The sequence below is a fragment of the Myodes glareolus genome, chromosome 23 (assembly GCF_982192425.1).
Source record: "Myodes glareolus chromosome 23, mMyoGla1.1, whole genome shotgun sequence".
Lineage (NCBI taxonomy): Eukaryota > Metazoa > Chordata > Mammalia > Rodentia > Cricetidae > Myodes > Myodes glareolus.
In genome coordinates, this window is record NC_142048.1 from 55,064,346 (window position 1) to 55,088,565 (window position 24,220).

Below are 24,220 nucleotides of genomic sequence, written 5' to 3' on the forward strand. Positions count from 1 at the left end.
TTTGTCACATGTTGCTGCTGGTTTACTACCCTCGTTTCTGTCCTCAGACAGGAACTGTAGGTCAGCCTACAGACAGGAAGAAGTTGTTCTGAAACCCAGATCACAGATCTGAAGATCAAGACGAACTTTAATGGTGTATTCCGCATGGTCTTGCCAAAGTGTTGCTAGCTCTTCCTTTCTGGCCACCTTCTAAAGGACAGTGTTAGCTGTGGTCTCCTACTCACAGGTTACCTGAGAACGAATTCGGCTCTTATAGAAGTGTTTTTCATGGGTCTACCATGTTTTTTTAGATATCATGGTTAACATCAACAAAACAGACAAATTGTTATGAGAAGCGTCTTGCTCCCTAGAAACCAAGAGATGGCGTCGCATGGCAGAAAGAGGCCTCCTGAGCTGCTGAGCTTGTGTGAGGCAGGACACACGTGCCTGCCATCTTGAGCCCTAGGCTCTGCCCAGCCATGTCAAATACACCTCACATTTAGGACCCTGATTGGCAGCCAGAGGGGCTAGGTATCCCGCATAGCCTAAAGAGAGAAAACTAATTTTATTGTTACCTTGTCCTGTTGTAGATAAGAGGTCAGCCTTGTTTAATTTTTCTAGGCAATCTTGACTGATCAAGCAGAAATATAAAAAGGTTCAGAGGAGTAAAGAGCAGAAGTCCTCCTGTAGGGGGAAGGTGTGGTCCAAGCCTTGGCTCTGTGGAATGATTGGGCAGTCTCTATCCATCACTTACTCTCTGGGATGGCAGGAGGAGAAGAGGAATAATCTTCATGGGATCAAATGGTAACTCTTCCGGCTTGGTGACAGACTACATTGACAGTGAACAATGCCACCAAGAGCTCCTAGGAACCTTATGTTCCCCAGGATGCAGAGGCAGCAGGGACACAGACAGGGGCCACCTTTAGAGAGCAGGTGCAAAGGTGATACTAATAAACTGAGGACACATACGCTACTAAGAGGTCACCTTTCTGTCATACCTGACATAGATCTGGATGGTTAAGAAGGTGCGTGGGTCATTGCTTCAGTGTGTACAAGGCACATGTATGTTGCCTGAGGCAGACTCCATCCATACTCGCTGTTCAGATAAGAAGTTTTACAATGTCCAGAGACACAGCCAAAGAGCTAAAGCCCACATCCTGCCTGACTCCAAGTTCCATAATTTAAGAACTATGTTTGTGTGATGTACTGAAGACCCTTAGGTTCTGTAATGAAGATTCTTTGTAGTCTGGGGAGCCAGCATTAGACTTGCTACTGACTTTTAAGTATACACTAAAGGGTTTGAGCATAAAGAAAAAAAATGAGCTTGCACGCACACACACACACACACGCACACACACACACACACACACACACACACACAGAGAGAATAGTTAGATAGTTAAATGAGTCTCCGCAGAAAGGGCTGCTCCCAGCTTACATGAAGCATGCTTCCTCTTCACTTCCTAGGCCCCACCTCCACCCCAACCCCCACAGGACTTCGGTGGATGAAGAGGAAAAGTGTGCATGGATTTTTAAGTGACTTCTTGAGGCAAAAAGACTACCAGCTTCTTGTTACAGGATAATTTAAATGTGATTTTACCTTAAAACAGGGAAAATACATAGATGGGGATTCTTAGATATTTCTTAGTTGTTCTACAAGATTCACTGGGTCCTTACTTCTTGGGTCATGTATTCTGGATCTGGGTTAAAGTTCTCAATTTGATTTATTTACATATTTGGTAAAGTTACAGTCACAAAGTTTTTAGGGGAATTTCATACAACCACTTGAACTCGCAGTAACTGAGCAAAAGTATTAATATCTAGAAAAGAAAGTCTAATTCAATATCCGGTCACTTCCGGTGTTACTCTGCATGGTTTGCTTTTGGTTATCAGTCCAAGAAACACAATAAATAGCTGTGCTGTGTCATCTAGCGAAGGCTGTGACCACAAAGCTCCAGGGTGCTGTGTCACTGCCCTCACGGCTGTCCCTGGAGGCACACAGAAGCCAACGTGACCTCAGATGCTAGGCCACCAGCACCAAGACCCACACACACGCACAACTGCCCCCACCCCCTCCCAGGGAGAGCCCAGGAAGGCCCCCTCAGTGTTTCTGGCTGCTGGACTTCTTAGGGTGTTTGGGCTCTGAATCCTCACCCTTCCCCTTTCATTTCAGGTTGGGCATCCAGATGACTCTGTGTCCTTGCTGAGCATCACTTTCTGCTCCTGTGGGACCAAAAAACAAAAAAAATACTATAACAGTCATATTCCTTAGGCAAGAACAGAAAAACACACCAATTCTCTAGAATGCACGGAGGGTGGAGCATTTAATTGCCAATCTCTTGCTTAGAATGTACTAGATACTCTTTTGTTGTGTCTGGCTTTTTGTTTGCTTGTTGCAACAAGGTCCCACATAGCTCCGGACGGCCTTGAACTTCCTATGTAGTTGAGGTTAACCTATGGCCCCCTACCTCCCAGTATGTGCCTGCCACACTGCCTCAGGTCTTCTTTTTCAGAATGAATAATTCTATATCTAAAAGCCACCCTTTAAAGAGAATATTTTAGAGGTCTGGAGACATTCATATGTGTACAGCTCTACTTACAGTATAATTTGGGAACGTTTTAATCACCAACTCTCCCTAAACCATATTCCGTAACGATTTTCCCCAATTCACCCTTCCCGTTCCCAATAGGCACCAGTCTTTATGCCCTTAGGATTTGCCTGTCCGGGCATCTCATACATGCGCCACTCTGCATCTGGCTCTTTCACCAATGTCTTTAAGCTCCATCCACTGTGTAGCAATGCATGACCTCAGGTTTCTTTATGGTAGAAAAATATCCCACAGTGCAGATTTATCTCATTTGGTTTGCTCACTTCACTTTATGGACATTTGGCTATTGTTGAGAATGCTGTTCCAGACACAGGTGTGTGTGGTTTCATGCGTATTTGTACTTCCGATTCTCTTCTCTCCTTGGGTATAGAATTGCTGATTTTTAGAGAAACCAGCAAAGTGTTTTCAGAGCAAGTGCATCGTCACCTCTCTGGCTCCCAGTCTCTCTCCACACACACGCTGGCGTCTGCCAGCATAGCGAATATGAAGGGTATCTCACTGTGGTATTGACTTCTACTTCCCCAGCAACACTGGATACTTTTTCATGCGCATATTGGGCACTGAGCATCTTCCTCAGATGTATGTGCAGTCAGACGATAATTTCTGCAACTTCAATTTTGCTGTAGAGTCTTTTCTCACACCACGTCAGCAAACTGACTCTTGGCTTCTAAGTGTCACCTGCACCCCAGTTTTGACTCATATGGTAGAAGCATGTGGTAAAGAAGGACAAGCTAAAACGTGTCGTTTCTGGGGTCAGGAACCTTATAGCCCCTTTGCAAATGCTGATCACTGAATCCTGACATGGGGCAGAAGCTGAGTGAGGCCCATCTCTCTTTACTGTGTGTGCTGGGAACTGAGCATTTGTCTGAAACCATAGAACTGTCTGGAAGAACTTGGAGCATGTCTATAGCTCCACCACTCAGGTGTAGTTCGTTTGTTTAGTTTTCTCATTGTGATCGTATGTGTGATGTGGTGTGGTGTGGTGGTGGTGGTGTGTATATGTGTGTGTGTGTGTGTGTGTGTGTGTGATTTCTCATGTCTGTGTGTGAACTGTAGAGGCCACGTGCTTCCACTAACCTAGGCTCCAGGAAGCACTGGGACGGCCAACAGTGTTTACTGGATCATCTTATAGAAATCTTCCTTTTAACAGCACAGTGCTTGCTCTCTTCCGAGTTAGGAAGGAAGCAGCTCTGAGGGAGAAGCTGCAGCGGTGGCTGGGAGAGAATAGTCTTCTCCAGCTTGCCTGTGGGAGGCTCATGATAGGTCCAGTTTGTAGTGAGCCAATGGAAGTTCCAGAGCAAGCTGGCCAGCCAGCAAGGTGCATTCTGGGCTTCTTATTCTATACAATGGATTCCTTTCCTTTTTTATACCTGCCATTTTCAGATAACACAATTGTACTTATATATTATTTTATTTTACTTCTATAAAAGGTTGGGGCACCTATCAGATGAGGTGGCACATACCTTTAATCCCAGCACTTGAAAAACAGAGGCAGGCAGATATCTGTGAATTCAAAGCTAGCCTGGTCGACAAAGTTCCAAGCCAGCCAGGACTACAGGGTAAGACCCTGACTCAAACAAAACAAAATCAAAACCAAAATAAAGAAAAAGCAGTGAAGTCACCTAAGAGCAAGGCACCCCAAAACTGGGGAGAGGCTTAGGGCTGAGGTATCTGCAACCCTGGAGCCCTAGGTCCAGCACTCTCTCCTGTGGATGCACAGAGTGTAGGTTCTGGACCGAAAGGCTCCAGCCCTGGCAGGAAGCTGCCTCCCCACCACAGGCAAAGGCTGCGCAGCTGTTTCCTGTCTTTGACGAAGAGGAAAAGTCCAGAGCCACTGACGAAGGCCCCATAGGCCCAGAGCTGAGTGTCGGAGAGGAGGTGGCGGTTGCCCTTAAGAGGGGGCCCCAGGAGCCCCGGAAGACTGACAACATCCTACGTGGAGTGGAGTGTAGATTGTGGGCGGTAGCTGCAGGGACAGTTTCCAAGCCAAAGAGCCTTCCCTTTTGTGTCTCCCTTAGGGTCTTTCTTTCTTGTCGGCTCTATCGCTTCCTTTTACACAGAGCAGGGAGAGCGAGGCGGTCCAAGCAAACAAAGGACTGGTTGAATGGAGCGATACCTCTGAGCATTTTCTAAACGTTCTCATTGGAAAACAAAAAAGCCCCCCGCCCCCCAACGCTATGAAAAGGACGGGAGAAAAACAGCATAAACAAATAGAAGTGTTAGGTATTTCTTAAGATGAGCCTCTCTGCCGCTGCAAATAATTCCAATCAGGCCAATTAAACCGAATTAAAAGATGCCCATGTTTAATGCAATGCTCCGGAGTGGCATGGAGAGGGGAAAAGAGGAAAAGGGAGACCTCGCAAAACCGAGAGGCCACATGTTCATTCTCTGGGGGACAGTGGGAGTTGTCTTGTCCCTCCCTGGGGAGGGGGTCACCGTTTGGCGGGTTTTCTTAACCCTCCCTGGAGAAGGGTCTTATGCCAGGAGCTGGGGTAAAACCCCTAGGCAAACAAGAAGAACCGGAAATGAGAGCAAACATAGTATTTAGTAAATAAAATCTCTGATCTCAGCTGAAAAGGAAAAATTCATCTTTGTCTTATTTAAAGGCTACCTTAAATAAAACCAACACAGAAATGTTAACAATAAGACTTAAATAAAGGTTAGCAGAGGTGGAAATATTAATTTTTTAAGTGGGTCTTTAAAATTTTTTCATTTATTTATTCATTTATGGTTTTCTAAACAGGATTTTCTCTGTGTGACAACCCTGGCAGTCCTGTAGACCAGGATGACCTCAAACTAATAGAGATCCGCCTGCTGAGTGCTGGGATTATAGGTGTGCACCACCACGCCCAGCACTGTTTTTATTTATGTATTTTTTTAAACTTCCAATATGTTTGGGAAAAAATGAACTTTGAAGCCAGGCAAGAGTATGCATGCCTGCAGTCTTAGTAATTGGGAGGCTGGGGCAGATAGATTTGAGTTCAAGACCAGCCTGTTCTACATAGTGAAATTCTGTCTTAAAAAAAAAATAAAATCCTTTGATAACAAATTTATACAATGTATAAAATTCCATTTTTATTAACAACTTAAGAAAAAATATGGGAGAACACGGTCACAGTCTCAGAGTACTAAAGAGGCCACAGAGACGGTGTGGCAGACTTCACTGCTAAAATGTAAGCCTAGGGGAAATGGTCACTACGGGAGAGAGAGTATTTGTGACAGTAACAGTAGAAAAATGTAAATACTGAAACAGTGATAATAACTTAAAGAAATATCCACGGGAAATAGGTGAGAGGATATGAACAGAAATTCACCGTCTAAAAATCTCATACCATCCAATGCCAGCTAGACAATGAGAAAAACAATGCTGTTCCCGGGACAGAGGGCAGTACCTAGAATGTTCTAGAAAGTAAGTGGTGTCGACTGGGCCCATCTTCCAGTTGGACAATTTTACATCTAGAAATGAAAGTTGCAGATAGGCATACACTATGGTGATTATCAGAGTTTCACTTAGAATAGTGAAAAGAATCAGGCTTCGTATAACGTGGGGACCGCATAAGTAAATGAAAGTCTATATGTACAAAAGAGCTAACTGCTAACAGGGGGTAGAAGAGAGCTTTATGGACTGGCACGGGATGATTTCTATGAAAAGTGACTGGAGGTAATGGGCAGTTCACACATAACAAAATATTCACAAATGGCTCCATGGTTGCTGTTTTTGGGAGGGGGGTTCAAGACAGGGTTTCTCTGTGTAGCTTTGGAGCCTGTCCTGGAGCTCAGTCTGTAGACCCGGCTGGCCTTGAACTCACAGAGATCCACTTGCCTCTACCTCCTGAGTGCTGGGATAAAAGGCTTGCGCCACCACTACCCGGCCAGTGATCACTTCTGTGACATCTGCGAAGGACACTGCTAAATAATCAATTGCTCCATGCCTTTAATGCCCCATTTTCTGCAATAGCAGATGCCAGTGCTCTGTCATTAAGGTTTGAAACAAAATGTTCAAGTTTTCCCTGTGAATTATAAGGCAAACCAAGTTCCCCTAGTGTTTTGCTACTTTGTAATTGCTTCCTGCTGTACATCTTTGCAATACCATCCTCATGCCTCAGGAACTTAGAAGAAATGTCCAGGCAGAGAATAGGAAGATCACATAACTGGACATAATGTGAGCCAAGTTCAGTGCCTATGGGGACAGTGGAGACCAGAAGACCACGTGTCACGGTGGGGGGGTGTCTGTGGGATGGAATCTCTGGCCTGGGATTCGATCAGGGCAGGCTCTATGTCCTGGCATACTTATTATTAATTTGATATCTGCACATTTCCCGAGAATAGACTTGGTTTTGAAAACAGCATCATGGGTAAGGATGGTGAGCAAAGATTTAAAACCCAATTACCTTGGCTCATTGAGACATTTATAAGAATAATGATGACAGAATTAAATTGTTCTTCATTCAGAATTATAAACTTGCCAGTGATCTGGGTTAGATGAAGAGGAAGAGTTTAGAATATAAGTTTTCTAGCAAATTCTTCCAGATCGTAGTATTGGTTTTTTTTTTGTTTTTTTTGTTTTTGTCCTAGATTCTGTGCAGGTAATTTAGGTAGTCATATAATGAGTTTTGAAGCATACTATCTATCTAGTCAAGTTATATTCTCACCAAACTGTCCTTGACTCCTGAGCCTGTAACCAATCAGCTGAACTCATTTTGATCTTCTTGTAAATTTGGAAAGAAAAATGGGTAAATTCCCTGGGGGAGAACTGCCCAGGCTTCTCTATGCCTTTTGTGACTTGGGACAACTACCCTCCAAGTGGATGGGAGACGCTGAACGGCAAAGACTTAGTGGATGTATGTACAATGAACCTGAAGAAGTCAAGAATGAGATGGCTGCATATTTACAACCAGAACCACAGGTACCTTTTCTCCAGGTGCGTCTGCGTTTGTGGGTGCATCTGGCCATGGCATCCCCGTCCTCCCACTGTCTCTGTGCTCCAAACCAGGGCTCTGAGCTTCCAAGTCTTCCCAGGATGACTTTGTTTCGTTTCCCCGCTTCCATAGGCGCCTGTTCCTTTGTCTTCCTGTTTAGACTCCAGAAAGGAATACACACATTCTTTCATCAACCCAGAGTTATGGTACAGAAAGTTCACTCCGCATTCACAAAAGGAGCCCACGTATCACCAGGCTCGTTAGGCTCCGGGTAATGTCAGGGCTCTCGTTTGCTTCCCATTGAGAAACACTCACAAACCATCCCTCTCCATCCGCATGCTAGGATGCTTTATGCCCAGTGGAGGAGTGGGCACCGAGTGGATAATGACGTCATGCCCCTAAGGATGAGTGGTGGCAGCCAGGGGGCAATGCTGAACAGAGCCTTGAAAGGAGGTTGGCTGGGCGGTGGTGGCACACGCCTTTAATCCCAGCACTTGGGAGGCAGAGGCAGGTGGATCTCTGTGAGCGCAAGGCCAGCCTTATCTACAAAGTGAGTTCCCAGACAGCCAGGGTTACACAGAGAAATCCTGTCTCGAAAACAAACAAACAAAAAAGAGATGGGTTTCAGTGTGTGACATATCAAACCCATCAAATTGTGAAGACAGAAAAATTAAGTCATGAGTAAATCTCTAATTATTGGCTGAATAGTTTCTCTCAAAGTCTTGACTGTTGCTTCTTTCTTAAGAAACTGGCCAGCAATATTTATACTTCCTAAATCACGCGGTTTTCTGTGGCTGTGAAACAGACAGGATCCCATTGACAGCACACCTCTGTCTTTTGCCTAAGCTGGCAGCTTGGGTGCCTGGTGCCGGCCTGTGCCTTAATCTGTAATGAGTCTGGAAACAACTCTAAAGGGTTAAAGAGTTCAGGAGCATCTGCAGGAAAGCCTGCATCGCTGTGACCCTGTGAGTCAGGGAGCCTATGGGCACTTTGAATTTGGCTCTTATGATTGGAAAGAACGCCTTGCCTCTACATCACTGTCCTCTGCCCTTGAACCCAGGTCTAGCCTGGGGCTGGCTAAGACAAATGTCAAGGGCCCTTCTATTACCTTCTGTGTGTGAAGTTATTTCTGCTGTCAGTCTGTCCCCTGGCTCTCATGGCAGAGGCTACCCTCTGCAGAAGCAGCCAGTTGTCTCTGTTGATGGTGGAGAGTCTTTCTTCCTCCATCTGTGGACACAGGGACCCCTCAATAACACAAGGTTCCTCCAGACATCCTTTTCAAAGCCACACTTCATAGGTCCCCCGAGGTGTCAACAGAAGATAGCAGGGGGCACCACAATCCTGGGCCCTGGGACAAGAGTAGGGTGACCACTCCATCCTTGGGTTGGAGCACACTGGGCTAGGGCTGCCACAGCAAGGGGTTATAAAGTATCTTATGCATTCAAGTTGCCTGTTAAACTGACGTGTGGTGGCTGTGCTAGCTAGGGGATTATCTCAGGAGAGAATTATGCTGCTTAGAAGAAATGTATACTTAATTCTAGAGGGAAGAAAAAAGTATCCTACAGCCTCCTGAACCATGTGTGCATGAGTGTGTGCGTACGTGCGTGTGTGTGTGAGCATGTGTGTGCATGCGAGCATATATGTGCATGAGCATGTGTGTGTTCATCTGCCTCAGCCTGCCTGTGGAGGACAGAGGACACCCTCGGCTGTCCACCTTCACAGTCTGTTTTCTTTGAGATGGACTTTCTTGTCTGCTGCTCGATAGACCATATTCCTTGGACCCCAAGCTTCTGGGGGATTCTCTTCTCTTTCCTCCCCATCTTGTCATAAGAGCGGCAGGACCACGGAGGCCTGCTTCCAGCGTTTACACTGACTTGTTGGTGTGTTCAGCTGCCCTTCAACTGTGTTCGACCGATTGACAAAGTTAATTACTTTCCGTTTGCCTTGGGGGCGGAGGGGCACACCACTTCAGACATGATCATGTGTGGCTCACTCTGACCCATGACCCATGCTTCAAGGAACACAAATCTGGAAGGGGCCAGCAAATTTAAAGGAATGAGGCTAATTAATTATCTGGAGCGTCACTGTACAAATTGCCCTAAAGTTATCTGTCTGTGTCTGTGCCATTACAGGTCAATGTCAGGGAAGGTTCTGGCACAGTCACTAGCCAGCTCCATCAGGGCAGGTTCAGTTCAGCTGGTCTGTTAGGTGACACCTGGCTTTTGACAAGACCAAAGAGCTTGTCCACTCCCAGTCCAGGGGCTCTGAGCTGACGTCACCTTGTAAGCTGGGAATGTGTTAGGAGAGGAGGTGGCACATACCTTTAGTTTCTTGAACTTCAGGTAGAGGTGGCTATACATCTGTGGTGGGTGGGTGTCCACTAGTGGTTGGGCATTCTGGACCTGCGGCACAGAGTGGGCAGTGAGACTCCTGGGGCAGTTTGAGCAGGTTCTGTGACATCCCCATTAGGACCTTGTACTCAAGATTATTAATTTTTTTCAGGTTTATTATTATTATTATTATTATTAAAAATTTTCCCCTCCTCCCCTCCTCCCACTTCCCTCTCCCTCCCTCCATTTCCCCTCCCTCAAGATTATTATTATTATATTTCTTTACAGAAATTTTAATTTTTAACTTTTTCATTCATTTTATGTACCAACCTCAGTTCCCCTTCCCCCTCTATGCCCTCCCCCCATATCTTCTCACCCTCTCATCCACTCCTTAGACTCAACAAAGCCTGGCATACCAAGTCCAGGCAGGATCAAGCCCCTTCCCCCTGTATTAAGGCTGAGCAAGGTATCCCTATATAGGAAATGGGCTCCAAAAAACCAGTTCATGCACCAGGGATAATTCTTGGTCCTACTACCAGGGGCCCCACAAAAAGACCAAGTCACACAATTGTCACCCCCATTCATCCATGTGTGTACACGCACATTTACAGGTTTTTCTGGCCTTCCATTCATCCACTATCATTTATCTATCATCTGCTTATCATCTAACATAGAGGTGAAGTCAAGCATTCATTCATGCTAGGCAAGAGCTCCACCTTGGAGACAAAACTCCAACCACCTCTCTGTTTTTATTAAGCCGCTAGGATTCAGTTCTGGGGCTCCGTTCTAATGGCATTGTCTAATCCAAGTCACTCCCGCAGGCTTCCCCCCTGAACATCCTAGGAGATCAAGTGTCTACCCTCAAGATGTATGGGCCTCACGATGGAGCTCACATTTCAGCACATAAAGCTTTAGGAAACATTAAACCATATCCAAACCACAACACACTACATTCCAGAAATAACTGAACAGTAGCCTGCGGAGAAAGTTCCTTACTCTTTATACAATTGTACATCAGTCCTTATGTGTGAAGAGCCCTATTGACCCAGCTGCCCATTGACGGATATTTGAATTGGTTCCAATTTCGCTATTACAAAAAAAAAAAAAAGCTGCAATGAATATCTTTTGCAATTCGTCTTTGTGCATTTGCCAGTCTATCTGGAATTGGAATTGCTAGGGTAAAGGATAAACATGTGTGCAATTTTATGAGGTATTGCTCAGCTCCCCCGCGGGACTCTGCCTTTCACACACAGCCCGGCAGAGCATGGTGGTGGCTCTTTCCCCAGTGCATTGCCAATGATGTTTGGGCTCCTCACCAACCACAGAGTTGAGAAACAGAATTAGAGGGCAAGCTTAATTTGCATGTACCTATTATTAGTGAAGTCAGCCATCTTTTATACGGGCCGAAAGCTATCTGAACTTCTTCTCGAGACTTTTTTCTTATTGATTATCTACTTTCATTTTCTTAGTTTTAGAGTTTGCTTGCATATGAGCTCTTGATGTGGATCACAGTTATTTTTTCTACTTATACTTGTGTTTGTTTTGTTTATTTTTTGGGCCATGCTATATATCTTTTTTATTAGTATATTATTATATTTTTATTAGTCAAGTTTGTCAGTTTTCTTTCTTTTTTTCCAAAGGGCTTTGAGTTATGGTTAGTAAATTTTCTCTACTCTGATTTTATAGAATAAATTTCCCATTTTATAGTGCTTGTGGAGTTAATTTTAATTATTTTTATACTGAATCTTTTGGCTTGCTGTTTAAAGGCAGGATCTCATTATGTAGCTTTGACTGTACTGAAACTCACAATGTAGACCAGGCTTGCCTCTGCCTCCTGAGTGCTGGGATTAGAAGTGTGCACCATTATGCCTGGCTGTGTTTTTTTGAGACATAGCCTAGGTTAGCCTTGAAATCTTGATCTTCCCCTCAGCCTCCAGAGTGCTGCTGGAATCACAGGCATGTGTCATCACATTCTCTACACACACACACACACACACACTTTGTTTTTTTGAGACAGGGTTTCTCTGTGTAACAGCCCTAGTTGTCCTGGAACTAGCTCTGTAGACCAGGCTAGCCTCGAACTCACAGAGATCCGCCTGCCTCTGCCTCCCTGTGCTGGGAATGAAGGCGTGCGCCACAACCACCACCACCCGGCCTCTTGACTTATATGATCCTTTTGGAGTTTTTCTTAGTATAGAGTATGTGGGCTAAAGGCACCAAACCCTGAGGATCCAGACTGAAGCTCCAATCCCAGGAACTGAGTGCAGAGATGGGATCCTCTGGAGGAAGGTGAATCTGAACAAAGCCTGGGGGTCAGAGCCTGTCACAAGACGAAGGGAGAGCACTGGTCCTCTCTGTCATGTGAGCTGAGAGAAAGTGTGCTGTTTGCAATGCATGGAGCCACTCTTGCTAAGAACTGAACCTGGCCAGGCACTTTGACCCTAGACTCCCAGCCCACAGAATGGTGAGAAATAACTCTCTGCTATTAAAACAGTCTAGACTAGTATTCCCCATGGCGGCTCAGGCTAAGGCAAGAACAGATCCAGGTTTCTCCGCTGTGGAGGGCACCCTCTCGCTCAGTACTGCTTTTCTCGTTGTTTGTTACGCTCTCGCTGGGGCCTGAACACTCGTGTCCTCCAGCTTCGTATGTTGAAATTTTAACTTCTAAGATTGGGAGGTGATGAGGGTCAGGGCCTTCCTAAATGGGATAAATTGCCTAAGAGATCCTAGTGAGAGGGACCCAGCAGGAAGGCACCATCTATAAAACCAGCCCTGGCCTGGCACTACGACTCCCAACATTTTGACTTAGAACCTCCAGAGTTATAAACAATAAATCTCTGTTGTTACAGGCAGCCCAGATAGACTAAGAGACCGTTGTGGTCTTAAACGTGCCCTCAAGCTCATGGGCTGGAAACTTAATCCTCAGTGCAGAACAAGGATGTAGCCCTGTGGGCAGGTCTTGCCTCAGAGATGGAGCTGCGCTCTTCTAAAAGAGGCTTGTATCAAAGGGTGCCCCTTTTTCACTCCCCATGGAAGGGCACAATTCTCGGTTTCCTGCTTCTACCACCAGGGGACACTGCAGTAAGATCCACAGATATACATATGGATGTATATTTATATATACATGTACATATACAATATATAAATATACACACACACACACACAAACATGTATGTGCAGCACCTTGATTGTGTGTGCCAAGCTTCTGGGACACCGAGAAGACCACTTCTGTCTGCAGACAGTCCTCAGGGACACCAGTTTTAGTGTCTTTTGGTTTTCAGAAGTAATTGCGGCTGAGTACTTTGGGCCCTTGTTCTGTCTCCTGTCCATGCTGAACACTGTCACGTGCTTAGATCCAGAGGCCTTGTGTTGGGTTTAGCATTTGCTATCATAGGTGAGCCTTCTCCAGTCATACTTTCTTTCCAGTCTTTCCTGAGTATGCATGCACGGCTACCAGGTAAGCTTGGTGATGAATGTGTCTAGCCCCAGGGGGAAGAATAAAACAGTGGGTTTTCCTGAGGATTCGAAGCAACTCAAGGGGAGCATCTATATTTGTGCACCCCTTTCTGTTTGTCCAGGTCTTCTACGGTGATCTTCCAGAATGTTCTGTTGCTCTCTGCACAGGCATGAGAAGATGTGTGCTTAGTCTTCTCATCCCCTTTCCTGTCATTCTAGAAATGGAATCCTGGATTGCTCAAAAACTACAGGTATCTTTTAGGTGGTAGCCAGTGAGTCAGCTGGTGATGAGGCCTCAAATGGAGGCCCGTCACCAGGGGGGCTGATTAGGTAATTAGAGGTATAGAATTTGGTCCCAGTCTTCGACCTCTCTGAGGAGAGCAAGGATGAGGGTTAAGTGAGTCCCCAGTGCTAAGCGATTTGATCACCCATGCCTGTATACAGAAGCATCATTAGGAACCCAAGGGACGGTCTGGCAGAGGCTTCCAAAAGATGGATGCCATGTGGAGGTCCCTAGGGGATGGGGATTCTGATGGGAGAGTGGCGCTACTAATTATTGTTTTACTCTGCCTTTCCCACGAGAGATGAGGTGGAGCATTGTCCACAGACTCACTTGCTGTCTGTCTGTATCATCTGGGAGTGTCTGTTCAGTCTTAAATTAGATTATCTCTTTCTGTTGAGTTTAGGGGTTCTTTGTACGTTTTGGAAAACGTCATTTATCACATATATACTGTCCAAATGTTTCTCCAGGCTGGGGCTAGTCCCTTGTCTCTCGCAACATTGTTTTTCACCGCAAAGAGACATTGTGAATTTTGATGAAACTCAGTTTATCTATTATTTCTTTCATGAACTGTGCCTTTCTTTGGTTTTGTATAGAAAAAAAAATATTCAATCCAAGCAGTCCAGTGGGCAAATAGTGTTAACTGAATTCAAACATTTCCCTACTGATATTCTGCCTGGTGATCCATTTCTGACTGAAGATGTTAAAATGTTCCGCTAGGACAGTAACGGCATGCATTTCCCTTTCCCTTTTAAAAATCATCATATATTTAAGTGTAGCTGTTCTCATATACTCACATAACGTAATTGGAGCACATTAGCCTTCTTTTGTCCTTTTGTGGTCCTCCCTCCTCAATTCATCATTTTTCTTGCTGTTCTAACTCTCCTTGTCCCAGGACTTGACACTGCCGTTAGCAGCAAACATGTCGAGAACTGCTGTCCTTTTGAAGGGCTGACCCCGTTGTAGTCAGACACTGATTTTCTCATCCCTAACAACACTCCTTGTTTTGAAGTCTGCTCTGCCGAAGATTAAAAATGGTTATTTTTGCTTCCTTTTAATGAGTGTTAACACGGTGTATTCTTTTCCATTTCCTCGTAGTCTATGTATCTTTAGACTAAAGTGAACTACTTATGATCAACACACACACACATACCCATATGTATTTAAATATGTTTTTGATCCACTTTGATAATTTGCCTTTTCCAAAAGCATTCATCCATTATTGTGTGTTGGGGTGGACACGCTGTAACACATGCATGAGTGTACATGCTGTCACATGTGTTTGGAGGCCAGAGGGCAATTTATCAAACTCAGGTCATGGGGCTCAGTGGCCAGAACCTTTACCTGAGGAGGCTCGCCCGGCTTCCAATCTCTGTCATTTGCTTGCTGCGTTTAGACTACAGACATACAAAGTGAGTGCCCATCTGGTAGGAGTCACGTCTACAACATTTGCAGCTATGTTCCATCCATTGGCTCTGTCCATTGCTGCTTTTTTGATTTCTTCCTTTTCTCATTTTATTCGAAATTTAAAAATGTTAATTTTAGGACTGGAGAGATGGCTCCGCGGTTAAGAGCACTGGCTGCTCTTCAGAGGTCCTGAGTTCAATTCCCAGCAGCGTGGCTCACAACCTTCTGTAATGAGACCTCTCCTGGTCTGCAGCTATATATGCAGACAGAACACTATACATAATAAATAAAAAAATCTTTAAAAAATATTAATTTTATGTTATTTGTACAAGTATTTTGCCTGTATATATGTGTACTGCATGTGTATCTGCTGCCTGAGGAGGCCAGAAGAGGCTACAGATCCTTTAGAATTGGACATGTTCCTCCATGTGGGTGCTGGGAGCTCAACCCAAGTCCTCCTTTTGCAAGAGTAGCCAGTGCTCTTAACCACAGACACAACTCTCCAGCTACACCAGTTAAACATTTTAAAGACTTTTTCTTTTGACTATTTTTTATGGAGTTTGTGACATACATTTGCAACCATCCAAGTCAACTTACTACCATCACAGGGAGGATTAATATTAATATTAATTCAAATAACTTTCCCATGAATCATCATGGGTAGTGTACTACCTTACTACAACTAAATCCTATTACTTCCCCCCTGCTTCTGTATCATTGAAGACCTACACAGTCCAAGCCACTGTGACTCTCTGTATTTAATTAATCTCTTATGACATATGTGTGTGTTTGCATGCACGAACACAGTCCACAGCTTGTCAGAGGACACATGACAGTTGGTTCTCTTCTTCCATCATGTAGGTCCCAAGAATTAAATTCAGGCCATCATAGCAGAATGTGCTTTATCTGCCAGGATGTCCATCAAACACCTTAGATTGTTTCTTACTTTTTGTTTTTCTGAGGTTCAAATATAATATGCATGCCTATGTGTATTTGAGATACTTATGCCTTAGGGCATTTTCTGGGCTCCTTGAATTCTGCTGTAGTGTCTGAATGTGGGGGACACTGCCCCTAACTATTCCTTCTTATAGATCTTCTCCTTCCTTTCTTCTCCCTTTGTTTTTGCTACTGGCACGTTACAGCTCTGTACTCACACCACTGTGTTTGGATATTCAGGTTTGTTTTCATTTTTTTTTTTAGGCGTTGGTTCTTTTTGATTTCAGTTTCGAAGGTTGCTATGGTTTGCCTCTGTGTTCGCCCATGATTCATGCTGAAGCTTAACCCTCCCCGTGGTGGTATTAAGAAGCAGAGCCTTTGGGGGAAGTGATTAAGTCATGATGTTTCTTTTCTCATGAATGAAATGAAAGCCCTTATAAAACAGCCATCAGCAATCCACCTGCCCCATTAAGGCTGTCATCTTGGAAGCCACTCTTTGCAAACACTGAGTCATCCAGATCCTTGAGCATCTTGGACATGTGGTCTCTTGAACTGTAAGAAACAAATGCCTACTGTTTGTAAGTTGTCTAGTCTGGGGTGTCCTGTTACAGCATAAAGAGCAGATCAGTGCAGGCTTTATCAGTTGCGTCCTCGGGTTTGCAAATTCTTCCATCGGCAGCGGAAGCCCAGCAGACCGGGAAGGAGAAAGGCACATTTCCAAAAGAAGCAGAGAACAGAAGGATGTGTGCGCTATAGCGGCGTTTGCTGAAGAGTGGGAGCGGGTTGGAATGGGCACTCAGCTCCTAAAGTAACTACTGAGGCTCTAGAGGTGGCCCTGGGGTGTCGTCACTGGTGACTGGGGTACACCGCTCTTTTCTCTGTCTTATCAAACTCTCTGCATTTTCAGAGAATCTCAATCTAGCTCTAACTGCCTGAAAAGCTGAGATCCCTACTCTTCACATGGAACATGGGTTGACTTTTATTCAAACTAGTTGTATGTGGGGTGTGAGAGAGGGAGCTCTGGCCTTTGCCATGCCCCATCACCCTTCTTCCACCCGCTCTTAACTGTCTTCATCTAACAGGGCCCTTGGTATCCGGGTCACAGTCACACTGTGTCCCTGTGCTGTTTGTCACCTTGACATAAACAGAGACATCTCTAGGAAGAGGAGCCTCAGCTGAGGAAAGGCCTCCATCAGATTGTCTGTAGTCAGGACTGTGAAACATTTTCTTGATTAATGATTGATGTGGGAGGGCCTGTCCACTGTGGGCGGTGCCATCCTTGGGCAGGTGGTCTTGAAGTGTGTAAGAAAGCAGGCTGAGCAAGCCATGGGAACAAGCCAGTCAGCAATGCTTCCCTGTGGTCTCTGCTTCCGTTCCTGCCTGAAGTTCCTGTCCCGACTTCCTGTGAGGATGGACTATGATGTGGAAGGATAAGCCAGATAACCCCTTCCTTCTCCAAGTTGCTTTGGTCATAGTGTCTTATCACAGCAATAGACACCCTAACTGTGACAGTCTTCCCTCCCTCGTCTCGTGCCTATGGGTGCGTCCCGCCAGCTCCTAGCTAACTGTCTGACCTCCTTAGCTTCTGAACTCTCCACAGCCTCCGTTGCCATGGTTTCCATTCCGAGGTTATTTCCTCAGCCAATGTGCTTCATCTCAATCCCCTTTTCTTTAGCTTTTCCATCAGCGAAGCCCAAGACTGGTCCCTGGACATTGCATGTTCTCCCTTTCCATCCTTGTCTCCGCCTTCGCTTCCTCCCTTCTCAGTGAGTCTCAGGGTTTGTTCCGTCACGTGTTAGCACCTCCACCTTTGAGTCAGACTTGTGGATTCCCAGTCTACTGGTTCTGCTGGTGGCCACAGCCAGATCAGGTTCTCCAGAAACCCCAATCATAGGCTTCTGGGATATTTCTGGCACATTATTCAAAAATTGCATATTTGTGCCATAAGCCAATGCTCCCAAGCGCCTCAGGGCCCCAACCTACTGCCACTTCACTGAGTTTCATCTGCTCATTCAGCCTTCTGCTGTGGCGACCATTTCCAAACAGCTTTGTTTTATGACTCTACACTCAGGTGTAGAGTCTGGTCCCACGCATGCGCTCGGGTCTAGCTCATGGGGGTTTGGGCCAGTCCCTGGGATAAAAAAAGAACAAAATTTCCACAGGGCTGGTCTCCAAGATCACTCACAGAAACAAGAGTCACTGATTTGGCTTCTTAGTGTGAGATTGTTGCTAAGCGGTTACTAGAGGTTGATAATGCCGCAGTGAACAGGCATGATCAGAGCAGGGGGAATGGGCGCCGTGTGATGAAGCTGCGCAGGCAGCATGGTGGCATGGACAAGAAACCAGAGGGCCATGATGTGCTTCTTGTAGGAGGGAAGTGAGGAAGTTCGAGATGTCAGGAAGCTAGCTCAGACCTTTGAAAGAGCCGGGGAGGAGTGCTCCATGGGGGTCCCCTGGGGCCAGTGAGGTGGGGTATCAGGTGAACCTGGCAATGAGCTGACCTTTTAGGGTGCCACCTGAAAGTTCAGAGGAAGTAGGGTTGACTGTCTATGTGGTACCTGGGGCAACCCCTGAAAATTAGGGAAGGGGATCACCCCATTCCTGGTTTCCAGAGTCAAGGACATCCTCCCTCAAGGGTTTCCGCCATAACTGATGGAGTACCATTAGCAGATGAGCCCGATAGGAAGACAGGGGTCCTTTATGGAGATTTTTTTAAAAAAGATTTATTTATTCACACATTTTTATGTAATCTGCATGTGTATCTGCATGACAGAAGAGGGCATCAGAGAGAAGAGGGGATCAGGTCCCATTATAGTTGTTTGTGAACCACCATGTGGTTGCTGGGAATTGAACCTGGGTCCTCCAGAAGAGCAGCCAGTGCCCTTAACCTCTGAGCCATCTCTCCAGCCCCACTTAATGGCATTCTTAAGCAACATCTGCATCCTTATCAAAGGATTAGAAATAATCCTTGTCTCTTGCCTTTCCAGGAGCAGGCAGACTTTATTCTCCTCTGGTGCCTGCAATGTGGATCGGGGCAGATACACAGCTCTCTGTCCTAAGGTGATTTCGGGGGAAACTGGGTACTTTAGGAACACACACTGTGTTTGGGGATGGGACGGTCTTGAGCCTGGATGTGTGGAGATCCTGTTCACTGTGACACAATGACAAACCCCGACAAGAACTGTCATTCTGGGGCCGGAGAGATGCTTAGCCAGGTTAAGAACACTGGCTGCTCTTCCAGAGAATCTGGGTTTGAATTCCAGTACCCACAACTGTAAGTTCAATTCCAAGGAATCTCGTACCTTCTTCTGGCCTCCATAGGCACCAGGTACACACAGGGTGCACAGACATACACGAAAGCAAACATTCATACACGTAAAATAATTTTTTAATAAAAAAAGAAACTGCCATTCTGATCATCTGAACCTGTACCCTGCTTCTCTGGTCTTTGCCAGGCACCCCAAAACCCAGTACCCCAAAGCCCCTATCTTCCTGGTTAATGCCCTACTTCCCTGGTCTCTGCCCAGTACCCCAAAGCCCAGCATGAGGCTAGCTCGTGTCTTCCTACCTTTTTCCTGTGGTCCTGGTAGGTTTTCTCCCAGGCTCTCTGCAGGTCCCTATTAACCCAAGGGGTGGTCAGCCGGGGAACTCTCTGCATCTCTGATCACAGACTCCAGGCTCCCTCAGAGAGAAGCAGGTGGAGCCTACAGCCCTAGCACTGCTGTTTGTGGGGGTCACGTGACTGTTACCATGGTGCCCGGTTCTGCCTGTGGCCGCTTTGGAACAATGGATGAGAGCTAAGAGAAGAATAGACTCTCTCTCCTTCCACTCCAGCGGTTGTCTTGGGTCTTGATGAGCTCACTGTTGCTGTTTTGAGGAGAGCAAGTCCGCTCCCAGCCCCAGAAGACAATGTGAAGGCCAAAGACCATCTCCTTCACCAGAAATGAATAGAGTGGACCAGCCCCTCTCACACTGGTGTCCTGACTCATCCTCGGCTACTATCTGTCATTCTCTCCATTTCCTCCTTTTCTTACTCTTCATGAAAGAAACACTTTTGGTCCTGTCTTTGAACCATTTACTGTTTGGATAACTCCAGCTTAGGTAGTAGATTTTCTTTCTTTCTTTCTTTCCTTCCTTCCTTCCTTCCTTCCTTCCTGGCCATACCACCCTGAACATGTCCAATTTCATCTTTTTTTTTCTTCTATTGACTTGAGGCTTAGTTATACAAAATCTTGGTCATTTTAAGCTAATAATTTTTAAAATTAATTTTTATTGCACATAATTAATTGATATCAACAGGAACATGCATGTGTTATGGCATTCGTGTGGAGCTCAGAGCATAGCTGGTGGTGGTGTTCAGTGCTTCCACCATGGGGTTCTCGGGGATCAAACTCAGGAACCAGGCTTGCCAACAAGTGCCTTTACCTGTTGAGTCATCTTTTGGGCCCTAAATTATTTTTATCTGCCTTGGACTAGTTTTCCCTAGCAACCCAAAGAACATCAAAAAGAATGGTGATGTTTTTATTTCAGAATTCTGGCTTTTGTGACATTTGACATCCAGAATCTGGAGTACAGAATTGATAGAGGCCACTCCCTGTTCAAGTCTGGTTTAATGAAGGCTAGAAAGGACACACAGTCAGGGGTCGTCAGTCCGCACAAAACACCAGCTGAGCTTGAGGCAGACTTAGGATATAAGGTGTGAGCGAATCCAAAGCATGACCCGCTCCAGATCTGCTGGAGAACAGCTGGCTACGCACTCACAGGGCCTTGTCATGAAAATTTCAGTTCTGGAAAAGGCAGGAGCACTTCTGTGGCAGGAGGACTTCTTTTTTTTTTTAAGTAATTTTATTAAATTATAAAAGTTTCCATTTACGCCCCTCTTCCCAACACCCTCCCACTCCCCCCCTTCCCTCTCCTCCTCCTTCTTTGTCCCTAAGGTCAGTCAGGGTTTCAAGCCCTGTGGGAAGTTCAAGATCGTCCCCCCTCCCTCCAGGTCCAGGAAGGTGAGTATCCAAACAGACTGGATCCCAAACATCCAGTATATGCAGAGGAAACTAGTCCCAGTGACATTGTCAATGGTTTCTCAGAAAGACTCCGGGCCAGCCACATTCAGAAAATCCGGCGACATTCAGAGAATCTGGTTGGATCCCGTGCTCGTTCAGTCGCAGTCCAACTGCCCTTGGTAAACTCTCATTAGATCCGACCCCTTGTATCAGTGGGTGATAGCATCCCTCGCAGTCCTTCGTCATTTTCTTCGTCCTTCTGCTCCTCATTTGGACCTTGGGGGGCTCAGTCCGGTGCTCCAATGTGGGTCTCCGTCTGTATCGCCATCCATCGCCAGATGAAGGATCTATGGTGATAAGCAAAATATTCATCAGTATGGTTATGGGCCAAGGCCGGTTCAGGCACCCTCTCCTCTGTCCAGAGAACAATCTGGGGATCTCTGCAGGAGGACTTCTGAGGGGAGAGTGACAGCCATTTGCTGGGCCTCTGGAAGGCCTGGGCCCCATGAACACCAGGGTCCTGCTCCCAGCAGCCCACTACACAACCCCTCCTCAAGACAGCACGGCGCCCCTGGATAGGTTCCGTCCTTCTCCACGCATATTCTTAAGGAGTTGACCCAGAAGAGGGAGAGACATGATGTACACATACAGTTTGGATGGTTATCTTGCTGCCAGGGGGATCTGGGGTGCCATGTGTCAGGAGACATGGGTATTACAGCAGGAGATGTGCGGCCTGTGCACTGGGCCCCCTGGGGATGGTGTGCGGCTGCCATCAGAGCAGGTGGAAAACCGTCCTGTCTAAGATACGACCCGGAACCAATCCAGAGTCATTGTGGGAAAGTTGACTTGAGCAGATGGGAGGGAAGTGGTTGTTGTTTGAGACAGGAACTCACTAGGTAGCTTTGGCTGGGCTGGAACTCATAGAGATCCCCCTGCCTCTACCTTCCAGGTGCTGGGATTAAAGATGTGCCCCACCACACTGAGAAACTGTAATTTTGTTTTTTGTTTTCAGCCACATTTGTATGACTAATTCTTAAAAGATGAGCACATTCTCTGCAATGCTGTTTATAATTAGCCCTGTTCCCGGACACCTCTCTATCCAGAGCTTAGGTCATTTGAGTGACATACACAATGTCCCCGTACCCTGTCATAGGGCAGACTTCCTCACAAAGCAGACTTCTTCAGCATCCTGGCTCCCAGTTTCTGGTCATAGCCACAGACGCCTCTCTGGAGTATCCCTAGCTTTCCTGGCTTCTGGAAATCCCAGAACATCTATAGCGTAGAACACATGCAGAACAAACAGCAGACTGTGTCCAGGCCACTAAGGATCTGGGAAAGGCATCTGTTAGGGAGAATTCCCTCGTCCTGCATCATCTGAACCAGGCCAAGTAGGGCAGTGGATTTGAATCAAGCTTGCTTTTGCTGAAAAGCAGTACATACCTGACCGCTGGGGCTCTTTTGCCAAGACCTCAAAGACTGTGGTGTGGGGAAGCCACGGCTCTGTATCCATGTTATTTGCAGTCTCCCTGCTAGGGATCTCCACCCCTTTCTTTTATTACCTGGCTGTAGAATATGGAAGATGTTAGAGCTGAACAACATGTCTGGGTCTTAAAACCTTCCTCCCAGCTTCACCCCAACATACACACTTGCCCTTTTCGTCCCTGCTCCTCGTCTGCAGGGGAGTTGGGTTGTTTCCTGGATGGGGATGTGGGCTGGACGGGGCATCTACACAGAGCAGTCAGTTTCTGGAGGAGAAGCAAGACAGTTGGTAATGTTCCTACTCCTTAAGCCCAGGGGCAGTGAGCTGCTGGGTGAGGAGCCGCCTTGGCACCTAGGGTGAGGCCTGGTGTTGTCTCAATGGCCTGGCAGGGGAGGCTCTGCAGGGGGCCGCGGGCTAAACAGGATGTGTGTGTGTGTGTGTGTGTGTGTGTGTGTGTGTGTGAGAGAGAGAGAGAGAGAGAGAGAGAGAGAGAGAGAGAGAGAGAGAGAGAGAGTCAAGGGCTAAGCCTGGGAATCCTTCCAGAAAGCTCTTCAGCACCCTAGGGAGGGCACAAGGCCCCAGCCTCTTAGCACCACTGTCCCTGACTGCCGTTCCGATGCAATTGTAAAATAAATAAACCTTTTCTCCACTATAAACACAAGGAAGTGGTTTTAAAGTATTTTTGGCAGCGTGTCTGTCCTCTCAAGAGAAAGGAGAAAACCCAGCAGAAGATGGGGTAACCCCTTCCTTCCATCTGACAAGAAAATCAAAACTCAGGAAGACCGAGTCTTTTTGATGGGTGAGCAAGCACTCCAGTCTTCTGGAGGAGCGGAGTCTGAGAGGAGAAGCTGCTGTGGTTCTCAGGTAGAGGCGACCCAGGGACAGGGGAGGGTTTTCACAGGGGCACAGGGTTAGTGTTATCTCTCAGACTGCAAGAGTCATAGGATGGCTCTGTGTCTCCGGAAGGCACTGTCTCTAGATGGCTCTGTCTCTGGTGGCAGCTGTCACTGTAATCACTTTCTGTCCTAGAGGGAATTGTCTCCCAGTCTAACGGTGACTAGCCTGCCTGGGGTGACTAGCTAACACCAGGCTGCAAGTAGATTTCCTTATGGGGAATCAGTGTGCCTGCAGTGGAGGCCAGGAGACATAGCAGCAGCACTGGGGATCCCCAGGAACCACTTGGAGGCTCAGAATGCATATAAATTGTGCTTTGCAAGTCTGGGCCAATTTTACTCACACTGGCGAGAATGACACACTTTCTTCTTCCGGGGGCTCAAAACCGTTTATCAGCAGAGTGCTGGGGACCAGGTGCTCAGCTCAGTTTTGACTGACAGGCAAGAATGTATCTTGGCAGAGTATGCAGCAGCAAAGAAGTCCAGATCCATATCTTACCCCTTCACTCTGACCTGATGCCCTTGGGGAAATCACTCATCTTTGGGCCCTGGTGTCCTTTATGGTAAGATAGAGGAGACACTCTTAGAGGTGTCAGGGGACTGCGTAAGATCACAGCTAGAAGTCCATTCAAGGGAAAGTGTCCTCGAGATCTCAGAACTGAAGGGCGCAGGGCCTGGTTGCCATCCACTTCTGTCCTCTTGATTCAGAGTTTTGATAGGTAAATTGCCGCATCATTGTGAAGCTTGGCCTGTCAAAAGAAGCATGTTCAATTTAGTGTTGACTTAGACATGGAAGCACAAGCCATGTAGATGAGCTAAAATCGACTTTCCAGTTTTACCTATTACCGCCCCAGAAACACGCAGGTGCAGGTGCCCTTCCACCCAGGGAGCCCTGCAGGCGTTTGGAGGCAGTCGTGGAGTTCAGCC

The 24,220-nt window shown here is 46.4% G+C and overlaps 1 protein-coding gene and 1 long non-coding RNA gene across 4 annotated transcripts; both read right to left on the minus strand.

Moving 5' to 3' along the window:
- Positions 1 to 1,684: 1,684 nt before the first annotated feature.
- On the minus strand, positions 1,685 to 19,641 carry Cfap97d2 (CFAP97 domain containing 2). 3 transcript variants are annotated; one of them, XM_048456587.3, is made up of 6 exons: positions 19,486 to 19,641; positions 9,829 to 9,909; positions 8,616 to 8,734; positions 7,499 to 7,668; positions 2,134 to 2,202; positions 1,685 to 1,967 (listed from the first exon to the last, which is right to left on the minus strand). In XM_048456587.3, the coding sequence occupies exons 1-5, from the start codon at positions 19,573 to 19,575 to the stop codon at positions 2,144 to 2,146; spliced, it is 519 nt and encodes a 172-aa protein (XP_048312544.1). In that variant the 5' UTR covers positions 19,576 to 19,641; the 3' UTR covers positions 1,685 to 1,967; positions 2,134 to 2,143. The 3 variants fall into 3 exon arrangements, with proteins under 3 accessions (XP_048312544.1, XP_048312545.1, XP_048312543.1); XM_048456588.3 differs by having other exon boundaries at positions 1,685 to 2,202; positions 7,499 to 7,659; XM_048456586.3 differs by having other exon boundaries at positions 1,685 to 2,202.
- Positions 19,642 to 20,853: 1,212 nt separating this feature from the next.
- On the minus strand, positions 20,854 to 22,908 carry LOC148118366 (uncharacterized). The gene is made up of 3 exons (XR_015736204.1): positions 22,563 to 22,908; positions 22,361 to 22,483; positions 20,854 to 21,267 (listed from the first exon to the last, which is right to left on the minus strand). It is a non-coding gene; the product is annotated as an uncharacterized LOC148118366 (long non-coding RNA).
- Positions 22,909 to 24,220: the final 1,312 nt, after the last annotated feature.